We start from the raw sequence: 27,478 nt of genomic DNA on the forward strand, positions 1-27,478 counted from the left end.
CTGTTTTAACCGTACATAAAACTGGTTTGCAAAAGTGATTTAAAATAAATGTTAACAATATAAAAGACTAGACGTGAAGTATTCTATTTGTCAAAATGACTTTGAGAATGTTAATAATAATTTCGTATTGGATATGTGTGCTACAAACAGTGTCAACACTTGGTACGTATGTATTTTAATTTGCCACGTGTGTTATCATAGGTAGTCGACTTTAAGTGAGCTTGAAGGTCGCTGATATTATAGCATATGTATATAAATATGTTTTAAAAATAAGTGACTAATTTTACTTTGGATATGGCTGAATAAGCACACCATAATAATACTATCTTTTTTATTGTCATTGGTAAATACTACTGACAATTACTTATTATTTTTTCTAAACACAGTTGCATAAAATGAATTGATCTTTCAGATAAATATTAATTTAAATTACGTTTATTTAAAGAGTATGATTTTTGATAATGTAAAAATTACACTTAAAAGGTCAACAAGAAGAATTCGAAACATAGAAATTACGAATAATTTAAATGTCTATCAAAATATTACTAGTAATTAACAGTGCAACTTATTGTTTCAAATATTTTATTATTTTATTAAAACACATATGAAATGCTTTTTTAAGTCTCACAAAAGATCTAATGTGAAATAAATAGGTATGTTAATGATATTAAGCGACTGAAATAAGATACTATTGATTTAACTTTCAAATTTTATTAATAACTTCTTTACTAAAGAACCGAATTTTTATATTTTTTCTGTGGTTGGAGTATATTATTATTTATAGGCTTGTTTTATTGACCTGATATCATTCTTATCATAGAAATGTGTTATCATTTGTATTTATACCCATTTTTTTCATACGACATAAAAATAATTTATCATTTGTATTTATACCCATCTTTTTCATAACATACAAATAATTTAAATAAAACTCATATTATAAATAATGTTTTGTGTCGAGAGTGATTATTAATAGGTATATTTTTTCATAATATTAAACTTGTATTAATGTGGTTGAATAGATGACCAAAAAAAAAATTAAGCCATTTCAAAAAACTCGTGATGAAAAATGTGAGCATGCAAGTTTATATTGAGTTTTGTTACTTGTGGAATAAAAATGACCAATTTATATAAGATATTACAAAAAGACATACAAAAAATATCATTCACAAAATAAAAATATTTCGGTCTTTAAAGTACTAACAGAATGCATCTGCATTATGTATTGCGTATGTCTTTACAAACTTACAATTTATTAAAACGCTGTTATTCAGCAATGCCTCTTACCTTTGGACAATTAGTGAACCGTACATACAAAATAATCTCTTATATTATATGATAAACAAAATGAGATATTTTGCTTCGCATGTTGTATTTTTTCATATGGTTGTATTGTAACAGTACGCCCTTTGTATTTAAATAAAATTTATACAAACAATAATATCATGAAATATCATCCGTCAATCGTAAATAAAGGATTTTTGTTTATGTCACTAAGTAAAAGTGATTTTTAGGAAATCATAAAAAGTAGGTTTATTGTCATTAGTGAATTCATAATTCACAACTATTTTTATTCCAAACAAAATTAATCAAGGTATTATAAGAAAAACTGTTTAGTTCGATTAATGTTTTTTTTTATTACTACGAAATATTTACCAAATAATAAAAATAAACAGTACAGTACAAGATATAAATTAAAAGCCATGGGTCTTAAAGTCTGTTATATAATATATGGAAGATATGGTGAAAATAAAGTCCGAGGTGATCATCACGTGTTAGCTGATTTTGTAGCAATTAGCCTTAATCGACTAAATGATTAAATAAATAATCAACACTATCATACATACTGTAACATACCATTATCTAAATTGTGAGTTTTCTTGACATTATTCACCTCTGAATGAATGCATTTGAATAAAATATGTTTTAAAATGAGGTCTGTTTAGTGCTTAGGGTCCTCGTTTTTGTGACAAATATTTATTAAGAAATAATGTTTTACCAATCTAGTTTATTTACTAGTTGCAAAAGAATAAAAAAAAACTCATTTATCTTAACGATTCGCTAACTTTTCTAATGTTATAATAATTAATATCTATTTCAAGATAATGCTTTATTGTCAGTATCTCCTTTTAGCTAGTCGTCGTTTACTGGCAGGTAATTGGTTGCCTTTGATTAGATAGAAATAATTGTGCGGAAGTGCAATCTATGATATTTAATAATGTTTACTTTTTATATTATTCTTCTACATACCAATTTTAAAAGGCTACAAGAAGTCAAAGAGAAAACTGGCGAGTTACATTCGAATAAAATATAATATTTAAACATAAATTTTAATAAATTCCTGGTCCTGCGAATGTTATAATGACAAGTGCCTTAAAATATTATTTCTACAAAAAAAAAAAAACAATAAAATGTTTACAAAAAAGGTAATTAAACCAGTATACTTATTTGTTGGTTTAATTTTGAAAGGACCATAAAATGTAATATGACTTTTCTATACAAATGATATAACTAACAATTAATTTCAGAACACTTGTTCAAATTTTAAACTTCATAGTATTTATATTTAATATTTATTGTTATATTAATGTTCATGATGTTTTTTTTAATAAAACAGACAATTATCTAAACAGCAATTTTTTTCAGATTAAAATTTATATGTTGGTTTTTTAAATTTTATTAAATACGTAATAATTAAAAATGTTTAGACTTCTCTTAGTATCTTTACATATACGTGATACAATATTAACGTTTCTATCTTTATGTTATTTTGTCTAATTATTATGTATCAAAATTAAAAACGGAACAACATATAGATTCAAAATATTACGTAGGTCTGGGTAATTATAGATTTATCGTCATGGTTAAACAAATTTAACAGACTGTCACGAATAAACATGCTCGTCAAATGTTTTTATGCCAGCAACACGTTTCAAAATTTCTAGCACCCATTTAAAGGCTTTCATATTATCTTATAAAATGGAAATATTTTAACCAATTTTATGATGAGTACATACTACATGTGGTATCGAAGAATTTATTGATAATATTACAAAAAGTACTTCCTCGTCAGCTGTTAAAATTAGAGCACAATATTCAAATCACTGATCAAATACACAATATTTAACACACAAAGAAACCACAGCACAATATTACAAAATAGTAAGTAATGCCGATGGGAGCCGAGTCCAGCCGAACTTTGCCGAGTGCCCATCACTTTAGCAAAACTCCGTCGACGGTTGTAATTTTTCATGTGATAGATGGACAGAAAAACTTGACACAACATAAAATAAATTTTTGTTGAAAAATATTTGGATACAAATTTTAAAAATTCACAATATATTTTTTTATTTTTTTATATCATAAAAGATAACAATGAAAATATAAAAAAAAAGATTATTATAAAATATCGTTTCTTTTGAAATAAAAAATATACATATTTAAACAAGTGCTACAATGTTAACTGTATAAAAGAAAATAAATTCTTTCAATAGCAACATTGTTATTGGTTAAGATGGTTAAGTGGGTGTATTTTGTGTTTTTAATATCCTTGGCTGGAATCATATCATGTGAAGGTTAGATGGCTTGGTATTAAAATAAATTTACATTAATGATAACAAGTTAGATAAATAATTTGGTTAAAGTAAAATTTATATGATTTAGAATATATTGAATTCTTATTGCTTATCTCTCAGCAATATCACCTACAGCTGTTACTCTACCTTCCGAAGATATCGACGGAGAAGATGACGATGGTGATTGTGGTGATGCATGTAAGCTTGATTGATTAAACAATTTACAAATAAATTTTAAAATATTCATATATCATTAATAAGATCTATTACCAAAATATTTTATTTAGCTTACTAACCAAAATTTAAAGAAACACTTCACAGAAATGGACCGTGAGTGGACTTATTTGATAAAGTTGTTTGTAACAGTTGGGTGTTAAAAGGCTCCACAACGTACCACTTTGTGTTTCTGCATATATAAATATCATTGTATAGTTTAAATCTTATTACTCTCGAATAATTTAATTCATCTTCTAATTTAAATGTAGTACCGCAAAATTCTCTTCCTAAGTAACAGTCTTTTTTTTTCAAATAACCTTAATTTTAATTTATTGTAGTATCTATGCTTTAAAATATTATTTGTTCAAAAATTTCAATATATGGGTAGCGTTATATTTTCACCCATTCTTTTAAATGCTCAATGGTATTTGCCTTTTTCCATGATTGATTATAACAAATATTCTGCTCACTGTAATTTTTTTGAAATAGATTTTTTCAACTAGGTATCGATGAAATTGAAAAGGACAAAATATCTTATACTTTAAGATATTTTTTACCGTACAGCGGTGAAATTACTACAAAAAATATGTTTTATAATTTTTAATCAAAACTAATCTAAACAAAACTAACCGCTAGTATCTTACTTTATATACCTATTCGCGAAGTAAAGAGTAAGGAAGTTCTACTCGAAGATTACCCTAAAATGATTACATTTATTATATTATTCAATTTTTACAAATTACTCTAAAACTAATAAGAACAATAAAGCATTTTCATTAAATGATACAATTGAACAGCAAGAACCTTCTGACTGTGCTAATGGCGGTTGTAGGAGATGGGAATGTTTAGATGAGGGTGTTATTTGTAAAGACTTACAGGAAGGTTCATGTGAAAAAGGATGCTTTTGCAAAGACTCTTACACCAGAGACGAAGATGGCAAATGTATTCTCGAAGAACAGTGTCCTAGTAATTGATAATATTTTTGTAAAATAATAAAAAATATATTACTTCTTTGAACTCAAAATGTTAGAAAGTGAAAGTTATACAACTTTTGCTATTCAATTGATTTATATTTTAATAATTACAAGATGAATGCGGCTTAAACGAAGAATACTCGTCTTGCGCAAATGGTGGTTGTAGAAGATTTACTTGTGCTATTAACGGTATCCTTTGTGTGGATTTAATAGAAGGTGGCTGTAAAAAGGGTTGTATCTGTAAAGCATCTTATACACGAGCAGATAACGGGACCTGCATTCCGGAAGATGAATGTCCTCGTAAGTTTATATTTATAGGTAATCTTAAGAATCAAGTTACAAATCATACAATCAACCGTCTATATACGAAAAAAAATACCTTCACGTATTGGTTTAAAAATCAGCAAAATTAATTTTATTACGTTGCGTTATTATTTTAAACAATTATGGAATTTTAATTTTAAATGATATTCTAATTTTAGCTACATGTGGAGATAATGAAGTATATGATCTTTGCCCCTCACCTTGTCCACCAAAAAGATGTGACGTAGATGAACAACTTATAGATTGTGCACCAAACCCATTACCTGGAGATGCAAATTGTGAACCAGGATGTCGCTGTGCTGATAACTATTATAGAAACGAAAACGGCTTATGCGTGGCAAAAGAGGAATGTCGTGAGTATATAATTTTAATGACTATACTGATTACTATTTGAATTATTCTACGGACGAGTGTCCGAATATAGCCTTTTGATATTTTTTAAAATAGCTCCTTTAATCGAATGTGGACCCAATGAAATAGCATTAAGTTGCGTAAATGGAGGTTGTTGGAAAGAAAGTTGTACTTTTCCTCAAACGATTTGTGGAAAGCCTGCACCTGGTAGCTGCAAGGAAGGATGTAGATGTAAAGAAAATTATTTGCGTTCTAATAACGGCACTTGTATTCCGGAAAGTGACTGTCCCCGTACGTTAATATTTAAAAAATAATAATTATGTCAATGCTTTAAATAACGTAACATTTCTTATTTACTTCATTTTTTTATAACTTTTTTGAAAATTGTGGACAAAATGAAATTTACAATTAATGCCCCCCCACTTGCTCACCCCAAAGATGTAATTTCGACAATCGATTAATAAAGGGTAAACGAAATCCAATGCCTGGAGATCCCGATTGTAAACTCGGGTGCCCAAAAGGGCTTCTACAGAAATAAATTAGGAATTTGTGTGACCAAGGATGAATGTAGTTACTTTTTTATTTGTCTGCTCTTTTTTATATACTAAAGTATATGAAAGTGAAATTAAATTAAAATAACTTTTTATTTGATAATTTATAAATAAATCTTATTTTCTTGTAACGAAGAACGTAATTGATTTATTTTTGATATAGTATCATTTATCAAATTTTAAAAATTCAGAGACAGAGCTTTGCGGTCCTAATGAGGAGTATGGATGTGATACTTCTTGCAACAAACAATGTATTATTATTGACGGAAAATGTATTCCTCCTAAGGAATGCAAACCTTGCAAGTTCCAATGCCGTTGTAAGGATGGTTATACCAGAAATGAAAATGGTGAATGCATTTCAAGTAAGATATTGAAAAGATTTTTTTTTTTTTATGGTTAAACTAACTAAAACTCAGTTAAAAGATTCAAAACAAGTTGCTGTTGCTTTTTTTTATTATTAACTGTACAAGCTTTAATTGAATTGCATAAATCTGAAAAAAACTGATCGGGTAAAATCAAATTATAATCTCAAAGAATCCAGAGTACACAAAATATTTTTTGTTAAGAGTATAAATGAAAATATATTTACTTTTATGATATGGCATTATTTTATACGGATACTCGCAGTTTGTTGAACGTGATATATAATTTCAATTCGATATCAGCTTTTAATCCGCTTCAAAATAAAATACGCTCACGTTTTATATAAAAAAAATATTAAAAAATGCTATTGTTTTTGTATGTTTATATAAGTGTGGGTATCTGTGTATCTGAAACTAAGTAATTTTCTGCTTTGTATTGTAAAAGGAATAAACAGTGTTGATTTTCAGTTCAACATAATCTGTAAACATAATGGCAGACATGTTTTAAAACAAATTCTCTAATATTAAACAAGTGAAAAATAGCATACTTATTAAATTATTATTGTTAGTGGTAATCACTATACTCTGGACAAACATTAAAAAAACTTGCTGTATGTATAAATAAAAAATAATAATAATAATTTTCTGTAATATACATACATATACAAATATATATATATATATATATATATACATATATGTATATTTAAACAATTATTACAAATGTGAATGTAAATTATTCATCGATTTTACTTACGGATAGAACTGAAGAGTGACCTTTGTATTAAATGTATTTTAGCAACTTGTGGGATGAATGAAGTGTATGACGAATGTCCGCCACTTTGTCCACCTCAACGATGTGATGTAGATGACAGACTAATAAGATGTGCAGAAAACCCAAAACCGGGTGATCCTAAATGTAAGCCCGGTTGCAGATGCGCAGACAATTTCTATAGAAATGATAAAGGAATTTGCGTAACTAGAGAAGAATGTCGTAAGTATATTACGTGAAATACTGTTTTTGTGAGTAACAAATATAAAAGTTAATCTTTCTTGAGACCTAGAAGTATAATTCTGGAAATATATAAGTTAACCAGAAAACTATCTATATTAATGAAAAGTTTCAGTTGATACTGTTTCAAATATTATTATTTCGTAGAACTTATTAAACTAAATTTTTTGTAGCAAATGAATTCGCTCATACTTCTACCACGTACAAATTTACAATGAACATATTCTTAGTAAATTCGTTAGTGAGCTCGTAATACTTGTTGACCTTGATGGCATGGTCTTTAGGGATATTGGTTTTCCAAGGAACCGTGAGCTCTATTAGTATAACGCGCTTTAAGATTCGCGAATATAAAAATATGTCCGATCTGGTGGCCGACGCACAAATATCCTCTAGGATCTTATATTGCTTCTCATACGTGTCCATCATTAAAGTCCAGTCCGAAGCCCCTTTTATAATAGAGAAAGGCTTGACGTTTGGTTTTGTAGCCCTAGCCCTGCTTTCTCTCACAAAACCTATTGATTGCTGGTTTGTGATTATTTCTTTTTGCGCTCTTGCTACCGATAGACTAGCCGATTCACGTATGATTTCTAAAACCCTATCGTGACGACGCGAGTATTGACCGCTATCTATTAGTCCCCTACATCCCATCAGCAAATGTTTAACAGTTCCAACTGCTTCCCCGCTGATATAGCAAGTTTTTTCGGTACCTTTGCTCCATCTTACTAAATTACTCTGATCTGGGAGAGTCATCTGGAATGCATTGAGGTAAAATTTTAGCAGTGCTGGCGACCAATCATGAATTAGAGTGCGCCATTTTATTGTTAATGGGATGCAAAAATCTCCTATGTGTAGCCACTCATTCTGCATTTCTAAGCTCATTGCATGGATCTTATATTAAGAATTCTCGTCTTGCCGAATAAAGGTCTTTAATATATCCGTATCTTTTTCCTTCCTACTTGATCCTAACCCTACTCTATTACTTTGTGCCCCTGTCATAAACTGTTTGTGGAATTGAAGTCTAGATTCTAGCTCTAGGGCATCATTGTCTTTTGGGAGTGATGGAATAACGTCATCCTGGGATTTCCCCAGGATATGTCTCTTGGAAACTCTTAGGTGTTTATAGAGCTGCGATGGTCTTTTTGGTCATCCCAAAATTATATCGATCCCTGAATAACGCTGACGAATCAGTCGATAGCGCGAGCCCGAGCCACAACTTTACGACGCTTGCATCTAGTTTTGACAGAAGGGTCTTATTAAAATCATAGACGAGGAAAGGCCAATTCAAACGTGATATTAGAAAATTATCGTTGATCCAAGCTTTTTTGACGTTACGAATCGGTTGGTTATCGACCTTGTTAAGATCGTTCTAAAAACTATCTACTATTCCTTCTAAAGGTGGAGTATGACCTATATTATCTATCTTACGACCGAGAAATTTAAAAGGAGCATTTTCCGTAACCGTAGAAACGCATTGACCGCATAACGATAATCCCGGATCGAATGAGATATTTCGTATTTCGCCTACCGAGACACAGACAGTGACATTTATTTGGTTTTGTCCTCAATCCATCCGTCCACTCACAGAATTTATCCACCTCATTCAACAGAACTTGACACTGTTTGGGGTTACGTGTCAGTATTGCAAGATATTTAAGTCTCAATTTTTAGTCGAATTCTATGTTCACATTAATTAATATTAATTATCTTTTTTTGTTACTCTGTTAGTAGTGTAACTATGTTTGTATTTAGTTTGCTAGAAGGCTCATGTTAAATAAGTTGCCTTTGCAAAGAATCATACATAAGTACCCAAATGGCAACTCCATTCCCGAAGACCAGTGGATATATGCTGATTAAACAATAAAAACTTTTCCATTACTTTTAAAAATTTGAAAATTAGGAGCCCTATGGTTATTTTCATTTCAAAACTACCAAAAAAATGTGGTTTAAACGAAGAATACTCTTCTTGCGCAAATGGTGGGTGTAGAAGATTTACATGCGCAATGAACGCTATTCTTTGTGTTGACTTAATAGAAGGAGGCTGTGAGGAGGGATGTATTTGTAAGGAATCCTACACCCGTGCCGATAATGGAACCTGTATTCCCGAAAATCAATGTCCTAGTAAGTCACATCTATTTTAACATATTACTACAAAGATAAAGGTAACTTTAAAAAAAAATAGAATTGATATAATAAAATTCGGACTTAATAAAATTATGTAAAAATTTAATTTATAAATTTGATTTATTTAATTTGTCAATTTAAAACAATTAAACCTCACAAAGCAAGGAAAGTAAGTAAGTAAAATTTTTAAACATACTTCCAATACTCGATGGCTAGCACGAAAAAATATTGCAAATTAAAAAAAAACTATTTTTCAGCTGTTTGTGGAGATAATGAAGTATATGATGTCTGCCCCTCACCTTGTCCACCAAAAAGATGTGACGTAGACGAACGACTTATAGATTGTGCTCCAAACCCATTACCTGGAGATCCAAATTGCGAACCAGGATGTCGCTGTGCTGATAACTATTATAGAAACGAAAACGGTTTATGTGTGACGAAAGAGGAATGTCGTGAGTAAAGACACTTTTTGACCATATCATTTTATATTTAAATAATTTATGTGTCAAGTGTTTCAACGTATTTAATATATTTAAAGCTCCAATAATTGACTGTGGACCGAATGAAATTGCATTACGTTGTGCCAATGGTGGTTGTTGGAAACGAAGCTGTTCTCGACCACAGACGATATGTGTAAAGCTACGTGAAGGAGCTTGTAAAGAAGGGTGTAGATGCAAAGAAAATTATTTGCGTTCTGATAATGGCACTTGCATTCCAGAAAGTGAATGTCCCCGTAAGTAAATATATTATTATTTTTTGAATAACATTAATGTTTTGAATAACTTTACATTTATTAATAATGACCTTATTATTTATATTATACTTTAGAAAATTGCGGACTAAATGAAATTTACGATGAATGTCCCCCCACTTGTCCACCTCAAAGATGTGATATAGACAACCGAGTAATAAAGTGTAAACGAACACCAATGCCTGGAGATCCTGATTGTAAGCCAGGGTGCCGTTGCAAAGATGACTTTTATAGAAATGATTTAGGAATTTGTGTCACTAGGGATGAATGTCGTAAGTTATTTTTCCAATTGGATTTTACAAGATAGAGTTATTGATCCAGTTATTTTATAAAGTGCTGACGCTTTAGGAATTTGTAAAGTTCAAAATTAAAGTATTTTTATAGCACCACTAATAAAGTGTGGAGACAATGAGTACGCATCAAAATGTGCTAATGGTGGTTGCAAGAAAATAAGTTGCGCTGAACCAATAACCCGTTGTGTAAAATTGCCGCCCGGCGCCTGTGAAGAAGGTTGTCTTTGTAAAGAAAATTATCTAAGAGCTGACAATGGAACATGCATACCTGAAGAGGAGTGTCCAAGTACATACACATTAAGTAGAGCAATTTGTGCTTATTGAAGTTTAAATATAAATCAAAGTACACTTTCGAATACATTTTAGATATTTGTGGCATCAATGAGGTTTATGACTACTGTCCTCCTATTTGTCCACCACAGCGATGTGACGTGGATATAGCGACAATATTGTGCAAACCTAATCCACTACCTGGGGATCCGGAATGTAAACCAGGTTGTAGATGTGCTGATAATTATGCTAAAAACAAAGACGGTATATGTATACCTCGAGACAAATGCCGTAAGTGATAAAATTGTCCTAAAACCTTAAATTTTACTTTGAAAAAATTCTTACATAAAGTTGTGAAGCGTTCAGCAATTTTATCAGCGTCCACCCGGTGCACCGCTTTACGGAGCACATAACCAAGGGTCTCCTAAGCTTGATTTACAAGCTGTTCAAGCTAAAAGTGCCAGACAGGCTCGTTCACATCATTCGAGCCCTACTTGTCGAATCGCTCTTTCCGCTATCGAGTGGAGGGCATCCTCTGCTCCCCCCGCTCCATAAGAGCGGGAGTTCCTCAGGGCTCCATCCTCTCCCCATTTTTTTACTCGTTATACACAAGCGATATCCCGGTTCCACAAGGGATATCGCTTGTGTATAACACACCTTGCCCTTTTCGCGGATAACACCGCAGTTTATACCTCATCCAGGTCTCTGGATTTTATCATTTCTCGGTCCCATCGGGCCACCCACCCCTCTCGGTGATGCTGTAAAATCCAATAGAGCTAACTGCTACAGACAAGTCGAAAAAAAACAATTATCTTATTAATATTACCCTTATTACATTAGGGAAAAACGCTTATGGTCACACAAAATGTAAGCCTTTTCGATGTTGCTAGTGAAGAAAAATCGATATCATTTTCTACAGAAAATAATTAAAAGAGAATTATATAATTCAAGTAATAAAATACAATTTATTCATAGTGTTTCTGAATAAAAGATGTAAGCATGCATGAAGAATAAATTCTCTGTGATATTAAAAAGTTTATTGTTACCACTAAAGAAAGTTAAATAATACTTTAATAATTTTCAACATTATAGTATAAAAAATTTAATACGTAAAGTTTAAAAACGTTAGGTTTATTATTTATGCAATTAAAATAACTAAAAATGTGAAAGTAAATATTGTTATTTATTAAAGTCTATATTTAATAATATTACTGTCATTGAGAAGACATTTAAAATATTATTCTTTTTTGTAGCATCTCCTAGCATATGTGATCTCAATGAAGAGTATTCTGACTGTGCCAATGGTGGCTGCAGGCGACTTTCATGCAATTCGACTGGTATCGAATGTGTCGATTTAAAAGATGCTGAATGTAAACCAGGATGTATATGCAAAACGAACTATACACGTGCAGACAACGGAACTTGTATTGCTGAAAGCCAATGTCCTGGTAAGTAAATATTTTTAAAGTGAATAGATATAAAGTTCCTTCAACGAGTCATATGAGACAATCTTATAAATTTTAAATATAAATCCACTTCTGTCAGATTATTGGATAAATAAATATTTATGGCCGTTTAATGGACAATTTTTGTTAGAAATTTGCATTCCTAACGAGTCTTGAAAATAAATGGTTTGTACCAAATTATCTAGTTAAGTATCAAGTTTTCAAAAATAACCTGTTAAGTACACGGAGTATGTTTCCAAAACCAAGTTTAATTAAAAAACATAGTAAAAATATCTTGATCTTAATTAAATTTAGATTCACCAGACGGCATCCGTAAGAGTAGCTTATGGATTAATTATAATCTTTAAAATAGACGAATGATAACACATGACGCAGCAATTACTTATAACTGGGTAGAAATTGTCTTAGTTGTTAATATAATTTAAAAGTTATAAATATAATTTTAATATTGGATTTATTATATAAAGGTTTTGATTTTTCACATTATCTTTTTATCTAACGCGAACAAGATGAAAGTGCACAATAAATAACTCGTCCCTCATTTTGTTTTATTTCATTTAAAATGACCTTATTTAGGTTAAATAATATTTTCACTTGAAGGCAATATTATAATTCAAGAAGGAAAAAAATTCAAGAAACATTAAAAATTTAAGGATCTATCTCACTAACCCAATAGTAAACACATAATTTTACCTTTATTTAATTAGATTGTAGCTATAGCCTTGTATACAGTCTAGATCTATTTGGTTTTTTTAGCAACATGTGGAGTGAACGAAGTGTATGACGAATGCCCTCCACTTTGTCCACCACAAAGATGTGATGTAGATGATCGAATAATAAGATGCGCAGCAAACCCCAAGCCGGGTGATCCTAAATGTAAGGCAGGGTGCAGATGTGCAGAATACTACTATAGAAATGATAACGGTGTTTGCGTAACTAGAGAGGAATGCTGTAAGTATATCAAATAAGAAAAAAAGTAAAGGAAAAGCGAATTATATACATATAATAAAATTTTGCCCAAAAAAATACAATTTAAACATAAAGCTATAGTATTACACAATTTTGTATTAAACTTATTCTAGCTAAATGCTTTGGAGCCAATGAAGTATATGCATGCAAAGACTCCAACCCTCAAACTTGTGAATCTATTGATCAAGAAATCAAACCAGACATGACATCAAAAAATTGTAAGCGAGAATGTAGATGTAAAGAAGGGTTTTACAGAAATAAGATTGGTGAATGTATATCAAAAGAAAATTGTTGTAAGTATACGTAACTACATGAGAGCATGAAACAAAAAGAAATAATTTTAACTAAATCCTTTTAAATTAGGGATAAAAAAAAATTACCACCATAGCTTTTAATTTTACTTTTAAATAGTGTTGATGTCTGTGTCTTTTTATTTCGACGGGTTAACCTTGGAAACAACTAGGACTTTCAGAAAGTCAAATTTGAGACAATTATTCATTTCACAAAATATTTGTTAGTCCCGACATATTCAACAAATTTCTTAGCTTCGTCATTATATATCCCGCAGATGTTTTAACAGAGAGGAGGGGGGGAATCAGGAAAGATAAATAATAGTTATATGTTAGGTCATCAATTAAGAGCAACCCATATTTTTACTACAATACCAATTTAATTTCAGTGAAATGCAATGGACCTAATGAATTCTTCTCATGTGGCTCAGCTTGTGTCAATGAATGTCGTACTATAAAAACACAAAATCAAACTCATTGCCCTATTGTAAATATTGTTTGCAATAAGCAGTGTTATTGTGAGGATGGATATGCTTATGATGAAAATAAGATATGTATACCTATTTCGCAGTGTCCCCGTAAGTATTTTATATACAACGAGAAATGCCCTGAGAATTTAAGGAAATATATAAAAATAAAAAAAACTTGAAATTCGCAAAAAAATTACAATATTAATAACAGTATCTCATTCTAAAACAAATATTTCATTTATTTTTATTTTGCATTTTAATTGATTGTTATTTGAAAATAATAATAAAAAATTAGGAAAAAACACAGAAAATTACAGAATAACGTAGCTATTACTTATGTAGAACGTTTCACTACTAAGCTTTTTTCGTTTAACAGAAAAAAATGCTATTATGTTATAATACTTCCCTTATCTTAATAATCTTATAATGAATATACTACGGTTAAACAGCTCAACCATCTTGCGGTGTAAATGAAGAATATTCTGACTGTGCTAATGGTGGATGTAGGAGATGGGAATGTTCGGATAATGGTGTTATTTGTAAAGACTTACTGGAAGGTTCATGTGAACAAGGCTGCGTTTGCAAAGACTCTTACACTAGAGACGAAGATGGTAATTGTATTCCTGAAGACCAGTGCCCTGGTAAATATTAACGTCAAACAATTAATTTCTTACAGTAATAAATTCATATTTCTTTTTAAAAGTTTTAAATACTTTTAATAAAAGGGCTCTACAAGTTTGAAACTCAAACAAAAAGCTTAATGCTATCCTTAAAGTCTTTCTTTTTTAATGATATTTTTATTGTACTTTATTTGATATTTTATTGATATTTTTTTTTTAAATAAATTTTTGTAAAACTTCTATTTTATAGATAAAATCGTTCATTTTTAAACAATAACTTTCGAAAACCTCAACTGCTTTAATTCAAAATTGTACACATAAAATTAATTAACAAATAGTTCATCCGGTTTTACTGTTTATCATTAAATGAGCATTAGAAATAATAATGTGTTAGTTAATAAGTATTTAATAAACCTTAAATCACTTTCTAATAATCTATCAAGATCTGACAGTACAGTATATTAGTAACTTAAGAAAGTAACGTAAGGAAGGGACGAAGTACTATAGTATAAGTCAATGATTTCATAGAGTTCGTGACAAATATTAACATTTTTCATTCGTATAAATAATATAGTAGTATAATATAATCATTGCTCATTATCTTATAATCCCTTCTACTTAGAATAGAGTTGAATAAAGTAAAGTTATATATTTTTTTTATATATCTTAACTTAACCAAATTTTATTCCACTTGACAGAGCTTTGCGGTCCTAATGAGGAGTATGGATGTGATACTACTTGCAACAAACAATGTATTGTTATGGACGGAAAATGTATTCCTCCTAATAAATCCAAAGTTTGCAAGCTCCAATGCCGTTGTAAGGATGGTTATAGCAGAAACGAAAATGGTCTGTGCGTTTCAAGTAAGTAATTTAAATTTTATTTTCTTTTAAATTGCCTAACTAAGATAGATTTGATAAATCAAGTAAGCTGCATCATTTTACAGTCAACATTATAAATGGCAAAAATAAAAAAAATAATCTACTTCGATTTTAATATTTATTCTATTTTATTTCTTCTTCTATTCTTACATTCACTGAAAGTTAAATAATCGATAAAACTATACAAAAATGTAAAAAAAAAAAAAAATAGTTCCTCGTGACAAAAAATTATTATTTTGTGTTTGTTATTCTTTTAGTAGATACAGATTATGTTCCGCTTAGTTTTTGGATCCCTCATATGATAGTGAGTTTTTTTTTCTAACTTAGCAAAGTTCTGCTTGTACAGGGGTTATATTTATATTCGTTTATATGTATTTTAAATCAATAAAATTTCAACTTGAGTTATTTTAATATGAAAAATTTACAAAAACTTTGGAATCATATTTTATTGGAGAGTAACAATGATATAACTCATATATATCCTTCTGACCCCTTTTAATGCCTTTGGCAATTGTAAAATATATTGAAAGTCTTCCAAATTAATGGCACATTACAAACAGCTACAATATGATGTTAAATTATAGGTATACAGTTAAAGAGTCATGCAATTTTTAATGTTTGACAATGGATTATATAAAATAGTACATATAATTTAGTGTTTTACATATTTCAATCTGTTAAATAATGTTTCTTTTAAAATAGCGAGTTCCAAACAATATTTAAATATAATAAATAAACGCTTTGAAAAAGTTTATTTATATTTTAAACTTTTTATGATTTAACTTGAAAATTATTTCGATACGATACGATTTGGTACGAGGTAACATCAGCCGCCGGCATAGTTGTCAGGGCCATGCGCCAATCGATTCGTACAGTTCTGGTATGTTATCTGTTTAAGTGGTTTGAAAGATGAAATATAATTTGAACCGAGTACGATACGTGAAGAATTCCTTTTAGTCGGGAAATAGTCATGAATAATAGTTGATCCAAAATCGTCTACTCACCTGATGTAGTTAACAGGGAAGCTAAGTAGTAGGTTATCTATTCATGAATTGCTACCCTGCTAACTGTGTTTATCGCCAGGGTGGCACCTTCATTACTGTTAGCGACCAAAAAAGAGACTCGATGATGATTTCTAGAAGTTTCCCGGCGTCCCTACAGAGTTTAAATTAAATCCCCACTTGTATAAATAATTTGATTGTAGTTTTGGGTAATAATTTTAGGGCCTTATAACTTCCATCCTTCATATAAACTATCCACTTTATTAGCAACATGAAAGAGTCAAATTAAAAAAGTCGGATTTCTTTCCGCTAAAAGGACAGGTCCAGTCGTGTGTAGGGTACTGATATTATGTTTGGATTGGTGCTGTACAATCTTAAGGCTTTGGTCTCTATTTTAAGACTTGAAAAAGACTAATTGATGACTATAATTTGCCAACTCATCTAGTTATTCTTGAACAATCGCGCAAAATACCCAGCCTCCTGATACTTCATAAGATATACTTTTAAAAGTATACGCAAGAAATGAATGATATAATTCCCTCATGTCCTTCTTTTACCAATGAATAACCGAACGAACTACGAGCCGTCATCCTTCGATTTAACTATGCTATTAGCTCTCTCATTGCTCTCGCACAGCAATGGATTTTGAGGCAGTTTGCTGGAAATAGTCTTCTTGCCTCAACGGTTTCTTCTACTAAAGATTTGGATGACTTCAAATAAAAAGAGTGACTAGTTCTTTAATGAGTGAGTGAGGGAGTTAAAAAAAGGTATAAAAATAGGCGAGCAGTGAGGATGCATCAGAAAAGTATGCAAAAAAATTTAGAGCATACAAATTATATTTTATGTCTGTATTAATGAAAGTATATTTCATTTTTATGATATAACATCATTTTATACGGCGACTCACGGTTTGTTGAACGTGAAATGTAAATCCAATTACCATTTCAACTTTTAATCCCCTCAACAATAAAATATGCTCCCGTTTTATATTAAAGAATTTAACAAAAATACACTTGTAATTGCTATTTTATACGCTTTAGATATATCGTGTAAAATTTAATTGAATTTTAATACCATACATAACTTCTATTAAATTTTATTTTAAAGCAATTGTAACAAGGCATTAAAAATTTAAGCTAATTTATTGTTGAATTGGCGATAATTCCCTATTCGTAAACACTATCTTCTCTTAACAAACACTTGAAAGCTGCTGCTTTGAAACACTACACTATGGAGATCACTTAAAGCTACACTCTGTCAGAATCTCTTCAGAAATGAAACTCTGCGTTAGATGATCTTAGACATCAATTAGTTAAATGCCATTTCAGTACTCAAACCACCTAGTAGTAATATATTTAAGATCTAAATAAAAAGAAATATAAATTAATGATAATATTTAAATAAAAATATTAAGAATATTTTTGTACATATAAAACAATTTATAAAAGCAATCCTATTTTCTATATAAAAGAGGTTGTTCAAAGATGAAATACATTTCTTACATGCAATTTTAATTTTAATTATTTTATTAAAGCCTACTAGCAAGTGTTTCTTTTTCATCACTTTAAAATTTATAAGTCATTAAATCTATCCAAAACTCTTCAAAATTATTCCAAATCACTTTCCTAAAAAGCACTTTCAATTCATTAATCCCTTTGGTAAGGGAAGGAATAAGTACACATTTGTAATCTCTTTAGATTTCTAATTCTGACACCGATTACTTTCACTAACACCTTGGAATAATAACTTCCTTTTGCAAATATAAATGTCTTGTAGCCTATATCTGAAGCTCTATAAAAATAAATTCACATAAAAAACTATAATCAAGTGGTGCAAGTCTTTTCACAACTTCCTGAAAACTTGTTCCGTTTCGTGTAGTATTGTAGACATTGTTATAAACTTTGATAGCTTTCTTGTTACTTGCAGTCATACAATACCAAAAGTTGAACGAACATAATCTTGAACAGGTTCAAATATGATATCACTGAGCCTTTATCTTAATGTGTGTGTATATTACGATAACTTTTGCATTTCCTTTAAAGCAATCATATAATCTCTATGAAACATTTTATTAAAAAAATTCTATATGAATTATGTAAACATATTTTTCATTTTTCTAATTCACACTTTATTTACTCTGTTAGCATACAACAAGCATCATATTTGCTACAACTAGGTCATCACGGTCGGCTCATTTTTATTTCGTAGATACATAGTTTTAAAACTGCGCTATTCATTTTACACGTCTTTAAATTAATACAAAAAAGAGAAGCGGACCAAATATTGTTCTTTTTATTTCAATAATAATTATAATATGGTCTGTGAGTAATATTCTTTAATATTCAGTTTTTATATCCTTCGTTTCGATATAACGATATTTCAGCATTCAGATAATATTTTAGTATTGCATATCAGTGTGGTACTATTTATATATTTTTGTTATGTTATAAAAAGTATGTATTCGTTATAATTCATATAAGTAAAAGAATATTCTTAAAAACACATTTGATTATATTTTTTTTTGGACATAATATTTGTAGACTTTACATGAGAAGATCCAAGTAAATAGTTTTTGTAGTTCATTCAAATAAAAATACCTTTTATTATTCTTAATAAAATATATACTTTCTTTTATACACCTGTTTATTTTGGATTTGTTGTTGACAACTAGTACTCTGCTTAAAATAGATATTGATCGATTAGTATCGAAAGCCCAGCGAGCTCAACGCTGGCTGCTGTTAAAAAATTAAATTAAATTACATCTCGTCTGTTATATGAAACTTAGAAGCTACCACTTTTTCACAAATGAAATCAATATTTCATCCCACTTTAATTTTTGTCACTCCTTATTGAAACAATACTTCTATCTTGAGATCGATTTGTGATTGCATGATAAGAATTTATCCCTAGGACGTGTAAAAATAGAAAATTCTTTTAAAAGAAGGGTAGATGCTCGTTACAATTTACATTCACATTTTTTTTCTTTTATTATATTCGAAATATGATTTAATTTACTAAGTAGATACTGTCATGAGCTTCATCTTAATTTTCCACTTCTTACTGAAACTCTGACGTATTATGCGGCGAGGAACATAGTTAAATAGAACATACAACAGATTTAGTGAAAGAGACTTAACGTAATATAACTTCTGTAGTATTTCAAAAAACCTTTTTTGTATTCTCTAACGAAACTTCTGCATTTCAATTCTTTTTCAAGTTTTATAATTCTTGTTATAATTTTAATATTTTTAATACAAAAATTAAACTAAATTGCTTGTTAGCAAATTGAGATGGCCTGATGAATTAACAATAGAAAAGCTGTGCCGATTTAAGCTAAAACTAAGGTTGTAAGATACTTTACCAAATGTCCCGTGTCCAACGACCGTCGGCATTCTGGGCGGCCATTACAGGGAGATTAATGACGCCATCTTGTCCTACCAGACAATCACCGCTGAGCAATACCTACAATAGAAATTGACCACGATTTAAACCACAAACTCTGACAGGTGACTGGTTTTACCTATAACTGTTTTTATTGTTAATTTTTAAAATATTACAATTTGAAAAGCATAGATTTTTATAAAAAAAAATTAAGCACGATGAAATATCAATTATTTATATTTCATTAGAATAGATGATAATATTAAAACAATAATTTATTTATAACATGAAATTGGTAGTTCCAATAGTTTTGACAGCGTCAGTCGAAGAGAGAAGCGAATTGAATATTTAACTAAGTTCCTATGAAAATTCAACTAAATATTATAAATAAATTAAAAAAAAAGACGAAAACGCATTACTTACTTAACAATATAACTATTTATGTACTTAACTTATTACTGCTGCTTTACTTTTAGCTAATTATTTCCTCATTTATGTTAATTAAGACAAAAACAGCACTAAAAGACTCTAGACAGAGAATTTTTAATATAAAATCACTGTTATATACCAGAGTTGTAATAAAAAATTAAAAGTTTATCTTTTTCCAGAACTAACATTGAACCAACGCTGTCATAAATTATGAAAATTGCAATTGTAGAATAAAAATTCAAATTATATTTATGCATACCACATAAATACTGTAAGTGCTTCCGTACGTATAGAACGCGAGCCTTAATGTTAATAAGATCGTTCCGCCAAACTCCACTTAGTAGAGTATTCCTTATATTTTGCAGGGTTCTAAAGATTTGCATAACCCAGTAGTGTATTAACTTTTAAGCACTTATCAGTGTATCGCTGTACTTTATAGTTTTTGGCTTGAAAGGATTGATCGTTTCAGAATACCGGGTGAATGTTAAATATATTATGAATAACTTCAAACATTATTTTTAATATCCGTACGATGCCCAATCTGGCATTTCTGATTTCAATTAAAATTAATCTTACCTATATTGCAAATTACGAAAGTTTGGATGTAAGCATGTATCTGTGCTTGTCATTCAATCCCGCAAAATATATCAAACCGATTTAAAGGATTTTTTTTGTGTAGGTAATTTAATTGTAGTTTTATAAAACATTGCAATTTTATTTTATACTTTTTTTTTCTGTCCCTCAAATACCACGGGTTTTAAAAACTGAGCAGTCGGAAAAAAAAATATTTTGGTAAATAAACTGTAGAATAATAACAATCTCATAATTAAATTGACTTAAACATAATTTCAGATAGGATATGTCTTATGATACTTGATGTTAACTTATTGTACTAAGATACGTTTACGTCTTTGGATATTATTACTATCCGGAATACTAACTCTGAAAAACAGTATATGATAAAGACATAAATAAGGCTTTTTAATACTTCATGTTATTATCAACGAAGTACTCATAGCAACAATTTTATTCGCAACTCAATGTAAAGGGTATAATATCTGTGAATATTCTTGAGTTAAAAGACAAATGTAAATGCATGTATTATTGTCGTTAAAATTCAACATTTGTTTATTTTGTCTATTAACTTTGGATATACTGCACAGAATGGGTAGTCTGTGCACTTGAATAAATAATGTACATAAAAGCTCCTTTACCGCGTTGGTATAACTTGATAATACATATTGCATATATTACCGCTCTGACTGACTTATATTATTTAAATTTATTGTTTGTTGAAATGAAAGTATTAACACAGTAGAAAAATAATATACATGGATTTTTAATAAGTATCCTTTACTTTTAAATTCCCTATCTGACAATTTTTAATGTTAAATAACAAACACTGGTTATAAAACTAAATCTAATGATTTAAATTTCGCAGTAATCTTCTGCTATATGTGTTAGACGTTCGATTGTATAATATGTTAATTACTTACTATTATATTAAATAAGAGGGGTTTGCTTTTATAAAACCATGATACAAGTGAGATATTTTTTAGATTAAAGGCTTCTTACTGATAATAATTAATTTAAAGTGTTAAAATATATTTTTTGGTTATATATTTATACCTTATTTTAAAATCGTGATGGTAATGGAAAATAAAAATTGAAGATCAATCATCATCTAAGAAAACAATTTCAATCTTGAGTCTATGTTTGAATGACTGATGAATTTTAATACAATATGTTTTTAAATCACTAATAAACGTACAAAAACTATAGAGTCGTTGCACGAACGAGTGAAAATACAAATAAACCATATACACCAACACAGTGGCTTTGGCATCTTTGTCGAACGTTATTTGCTTGACTCTTACGCCACGATCCGCTGTAATGTTATATAATATGCATGACATAAACAAGGCGATAGTCTTTAAATTTATGTAACCTAACATATTAAGTCGTGATGGCCTGGAGGTTAAAGGCCCGCCTCTCTTACGTGAGGGCCAGTAGTAAGTACCAATGTGAGCACCAATGTGATCTTTTTCGAGTCATGTGTACTTTCTAAGAGTATTTAGACACCACTGACAGACGGTTAAGGACAACATGATGAGGAAACCTGGTCTTATAATTTTCAAATTATAAAATTAAAATCGCCAACCCGTCTTGACAAATGTGGTGATTAATGCTCTAACCTTCTCCATGTGAGAAGAGGCCTTTGCACAGCAGTGGGCTCAGATAGGTTGATGATGATGATGAACATTTTATGATATAAGAGTTGTTAAAAAAAACACCGAAATTTTTAATCTCCTCAAGCACATTATTTTGTATACATCATTTAGTAGAGTTAATTACTGAATGATATTATAAAAAACTTAAAGTAATATTAAGTTTCTCATCGATAAGTTTCAATTTAATCCCTATGACTGTCAAAAGATACTCTCTGTCAGTCAATTAATTTGTCAATACAACACGCACAAAATCTACCAAACTTCTAAATATGTTTTTAGAAGTTTGCAATATCCATATCAATAAGAGAGTTTAAAAACAAATTAATCATACCTACATTTTAGTGTCAAGAATGGTGATGCGTATTTATTACGGCTTTTTTTTCTATGAATAATTTGTTCCAATAAAAAAATAATTTAAAGACTAATAGTACTTGAATTTCAATTTTTATCACATTAAAAACTTACAGTCGTGTTTTACATTTAATACGATAACATGAAATTAATTACCAGTTTTATATTCGTATGTTACACTGTAAATGTTCGTTACACTGTAAATTTATTTATTTTTGTGTTCAACTCAATTTTTTTTCGACGAAAACTGTTGTAATGCACGATTCTTATTTCTTGAATATTAAAAAGTTTTTGTTTGTTTTTATTCTTTTAGCCTGTGATGGTCAAAGTGAAAAAATTATCGATGGCTTGACAGAATTCGAAGAGGGTAATCTTCGTTTTACTGAAAGTTTTCTATTGGTGAGTTTTGACTATTAAATTATGAAATGATTTTAAAATGCCATCGTTACTTGATAGCAAAAATTTTATTCATTTCAGACGGCTGCCAAAAATAATCCCAACGCGAGCGTTATAGGATCACCTTTTAGTATATTGTTTTTGTTAGCCCAATTGGCTTTATATGCGAGTGGAAATTCCAAAACAGAACTTTTGAAGTTGCTTAATCTAAGCAATGATTGTGAGGTAAATAAAATAAGACAATCTTTTATCTTATTAAAATTTTATCGCTTATATCTTTGTAATTTTTTCCTTTGAAACTTATTATATACTATATTTATAATTTTTAAATTTATTTAAGATTCGATCATTTGTTCCGAAATATCTCCAACTAATTTCGGTGACAAACAACGCTAGTTTCGACTTAGCTCAAAAAATTTATGGTAGTGTCAAATATCCGTTCAGTGAAAACTTTAAAAAGGATACTAGAGAGGTATTCAACGCCCAAGCACAAAATGTTGACTTTTCAAATCCAAAAGAAGCAGCTGACATCATCAACAAATGGGTATGGTAAAAATGTATTCACTAATATTTTTCAGATATTGCTATATCCCAAGGAAAAGTCTGTTGGTATCTAATTATTTAATGCATTGAGATCAGTGTTTAATGTATCAATTACAAATTATCCTAAAATAATATTAAACAGCACTTTTATAATATTTTTTATGAAATGAAATGAAACATCCACAATAACATTTATTATATAAAATGAAACCGTTCATTAATTTATGTTTCAGGAATATCTCACATTCTTGAATCAGTGTTATTTCACGGACTTACATAAATTATTTTAATAATTGGTGTGGTATAGAATTACAGAAACCTTATAAATTATGTTACGATACGAACACATTTTAACGATAAAAATTATCACAAATATGTCTAATAATATCCCTTTAAACGCTAAAGATTTAAAGATTCAAATTGCTTTTTTCGACTAGTTTTTTGTTAATTTAAGAAGTCAATATTCTATTGTAAAATTAACATGTATCTGTAATAATTTCAGGTAGCTGAACGTACTCGGAATCTAATTCCAAATCTCATATCGCCTGATGCGCTAAGTTCTAACACGCGTTTAGTTCTTGCAAACGCTATATATTTCAAGGTTTTTAAACATTTGAATATGTTTTTTTAACGTTACATAAAGGGTTTCATTAAAAGTGTTAAATATTATAGGGAGATTGGAGATATCAATTTAAAGCAAGAAATACCAGATTGCTGCCATTCTATACTGGAAAAACAAAAGATGATTCCGTGCAAGTAAAAATGATGAATCAGATTGGTAATTTCAAATATACAGAATTAAAAAGCCCCGATGTACAGGTGGGTTGACGATAATCATCTTATTATTGATATTTAAAATAGATCAAAACAGATTATTTTTACAATTATACACACTCACTTGTTCTTATTCCGTTTATAGATTCTTCAACTACCGTACAAAGCCGCTGATATTTCATTTGTCATATGCTTGCCAAGATCTAGAACAGGAATCAATGATTTGATTAAAAATCTAAAAGTATCGTCTCTCATAAAGCGTTCATTCACTGAATTACAATTTACTAGGGTAGATGTATCCATGCCAACATTAGATATATCGACAACTACCGACTTGAAACCACTTTTATTTGATGTGAGATTTTAAAACTTTTCATAATCAACTTACAGCAGAGGAAGAAATAGTTTTACTTACTTTTTATACCTTATTTTAAGGCGGGTGTTAAAGCAATCTTTGACCCTTCAACTGCTGGAATTAGTGGAATATTGGAAAAGCCAGAAGATATTTTCGTGACATCTGGTATTCAAAAAGCTAAAATACTTCTTAATGAAACTGGAACTGAAGCAGCCGCCGCTACAGGTAAACTAAAAATATACTTAAATCTGCTTTCATTATAATAAAGCAATAATGTATAACTTTAACACACGTATCATAGGCTAAAAGCTTATAAAAAGCTACCATTTAAAAGCTTCTACACGCCTAATCCTTTACTAGCTCTTTTATTTTCCTTTCAGCGGTTGTCGTTGGTGTCAGGTCTCTTCCTATATCTGAACCTGATCCTGTTAAATTTAATGCAGATCATTCCTTCATATACTTTATAATGTATAAAAAAATACCTATTTTTGCTGGAATGTATCGAGGAACTTAATAGTACCAACTAACATAATAATCTATTTTCTATCCTGTAGCATAATTAAAGTAAAACTCTTTTTTATGGAGTTCATCTTCTTGAGAAAAGCCTTAGTTCCCGTTTGTACATATGTATTCCTATCTGGGATAGTGCTACTAACATTGTATTGTATTCCATCAATTCTCATATATCAGATAGCATTGTGATTGAAATTGTATTATTTTTGGGAAAAGGTCGCGGTAGTGTATCACAACATACCCAAATATATTTAAGAGAATATCGTGGTTTTCATGGAAACATGTTTTTATTTTTTTATGTATAATTACATTACAGCGATAACAGTGCAAGCAAATGCAATACTCCAACCATTGACATCGCAGATAAAGTTCAAAGCAGATCATCCATTTATTTATTTTATAATATATAAAAACTTACCCATCTTTGTCGGGTTCTACTTTGGACCACAGTAATTCTCATGAAACTATTATGTTGTATAACGATGCTACAATCAATAACTGGGGGTATTCATAAATTCATCCAGTAAAAGAAACTGTTTTTCAAATAATACGTATTCCTTTATCTCTTTACATTGCAGCAATCACCGTAGGAATAACGTCAGTAGCCGAACCGGTGGATTCTCCTATTGTATTCAGAGCGGACCATTCATTTATTTATTATATTTTATTCAAAAAACTGCCTATTTTTATCGGCATATTTGCAGGCCCGCAGTAGTTAATTATAATTAATATTCGTTGAAATTTATTTTTGTTCTTAGTTATTGGCACCAATTATAAATATAACAATTATTATACTTATTAGGAAATGATCCTTTAAATATTATGTTTTGTAATTATTTATTAAAAATAAATCATAACATGTATTGTTTTATTAAATAGCATTACCCACTTATAGTCTCTAAACAATTTTAAAGTGAACGCAGTACTAAATAAATATTATACTTAAATATTTATCATGTTAGACGAAGGGCAAATAAATTACAAGACACTATATTTTAATAGCTCTTAAAGTACAATCAAATTACAAATCCTGGAGAGGACACCAATTAAGGAGATTAAAACAATCTCCCATCAGAAAACTGATACACTAGGATAAAGTTCTCAACAACCATCCATTATTATATAAATTGTTTTCGTTTCTGTTCAAAGAGATTAAGTAACTATATTAGTAATTCCATTAATATAGTTCTTTTAGTTTTGTTACCAAAATAATGATCATTTATAAATTTTCTAACACAAGATTATATTTCAGATAATTTGCTTATATAATATTATTTGGTTAATTCTATTGAACTTTGAAAAGATTAATTTTTTTGATAAAACACAGCATAAATAATCGTTTATTTTCCTTTCGAAAATGAATTTCTAACGGATACATCACTTCGGTATTGATGATTTAATTAAACAATTACCCCTAAACTTGTGTATTGGGTCGATCAAGAAAGGTCCGTTACTGTGGAATTTGTAATTAAGACAGCCCTTTGAACGAAATCTGTTTACGCCAAAGTGTTTTGTCTTTGGTTGCGTCTAATTTTAAGGTTAAGGCTCTAGATAGATTATTTAATCGTTTCCTCTGTTGTATATAAAATAACTGCACAAAGTAATTTTACATGATATTTGTTTATTTGTCACAAAAAGCTTAAACCTGTGTACATGTACATAGGATAGGTTTATTACCGCCTACTATTCAAATAAACCTGCCAACTCCATAGACTATTATCGGGTTTCCATATTTCCTCACACTTCAAACATAACAGTAATTAATAGCGTGCGACAAACTCTTGATGTTTTAGCTAATGAAACTTCTCTGAGACTTTAGATGAAGACGAAATATTTAATTTAATTACAAACAAAGTGGGAAGGAATGAAATGCAATCGATGTCCATTACTCCATTACTATCATAGAACTTTCTAGTAAAAGAAAAGAGACTCAAAATATCATATAAAAAGAATACAGATTCAAATTTGAGGGAAATTAATACATTCACTTCAATTATTTCTTTAAAAA

At 29.5% G+C, this 27,478-nt stretch overlaps 1 protein-coding gene across 8 annotated transcripts; it reads left to right on the top strand.

Annotated features, from left to right (window-relative positions):
* Nucleotides 1-26,329, top strand: LOC116765598 (zonadhesin-like). 8 transcript variants are annotated; one of them, XM_061521984.1, is made up of 27 exons: nt 4-162; nt 3,696-3,773; nt 4,880-5,065; nt 5,248-5,442; nt 5,537-5,731; nt 6,183-6,353; nt 7,153-7,347; nt 9,289-9,483; nt 9,744-9,938; nt 10,025-10,219; nt 10,315-10,509; nt 10,622-10,816; nt 10,897-11,091; nt 12,054-12,248; nt 13,023-13,217; nt 13,349-13,528; nt 13,915-14,103; nt 14,445-14,636; nt 15,314-15,478; nt 23,203-23,288; nt 23,367-23,510; nt 23,626-23,829; nt 24,331-24,429; nt 24,501-24,647; nt 24,748-24,957; nt 25,038-25,182; nt 25,787-26,042. In XM_061521984.1, the coding sequence occupies exons 1-27, from the start codon at nt 96-98 to the stop codon at nt 25,921-25,923; spliced, it is 4,545 nt and encodes a 1,514-aa protein (XP_061377968.1). In that variant the 5' UTR covers nt 4-95; the 3' UTR covers nt 25,924-26,042. The 8 variants fall into 8 exon arrangements, with proteins under 8 accessions (XP_061377971.1, XP_061377968.1, XP_061377969.1 ...); XM_061521985.1 differs by lacking the exon at nt 25,787-26,042 and adding an exon at nt 25,338-25,769; XM_061521983.1 differs by lacking the exon at nt 25,787-26,042 and adding an exon at nt 26,049-26,329 and having other exon boundaries at nt 6-162.
* Nucleotides 26,330-27,478: the final 1,149 nt, after the last annotated feature.

This window comes from Danaus plexippus, chromosome 11 (assembly GCF_018135715.1).
Source record: "Danaus plexippus chromosome 11, MEX_DaPlex, whole genome shotgun sequence".
NCBI lineage: Eukaryota > Metazoa > Arthropoda > Insecta > Lepidoptera > Nymphalidae > Danaus > Danaus plexippus.

What these genes read in the sequence shown, in the direction of transcription:
- LOC116765598 (XM_061521984.1), top strand. Translation starts at nt 96, where the DNA reads ATGACTTTGAGAATGTTAATAATAATTTCGTATTGGATATGTGTGCTA. An exon ending in CGTAACTAGAGAGGAATGCT is followed by an intron (nt 13,218 to 13,348) that starts GTAAGTATATCA and finishes AACTTATTCTAG; the next exon opens with CTAAATGCTTTGGAGCCAAT. An exon ending in TCCTGAAGACCAGTGCCCTG is followed by an intron (nt 14,637 to 15,313) that starts GTAAATATTAAC and finishes TCCACTTGACAG; the next exon opens with AGCTTTGCGGTCCTAATGAG.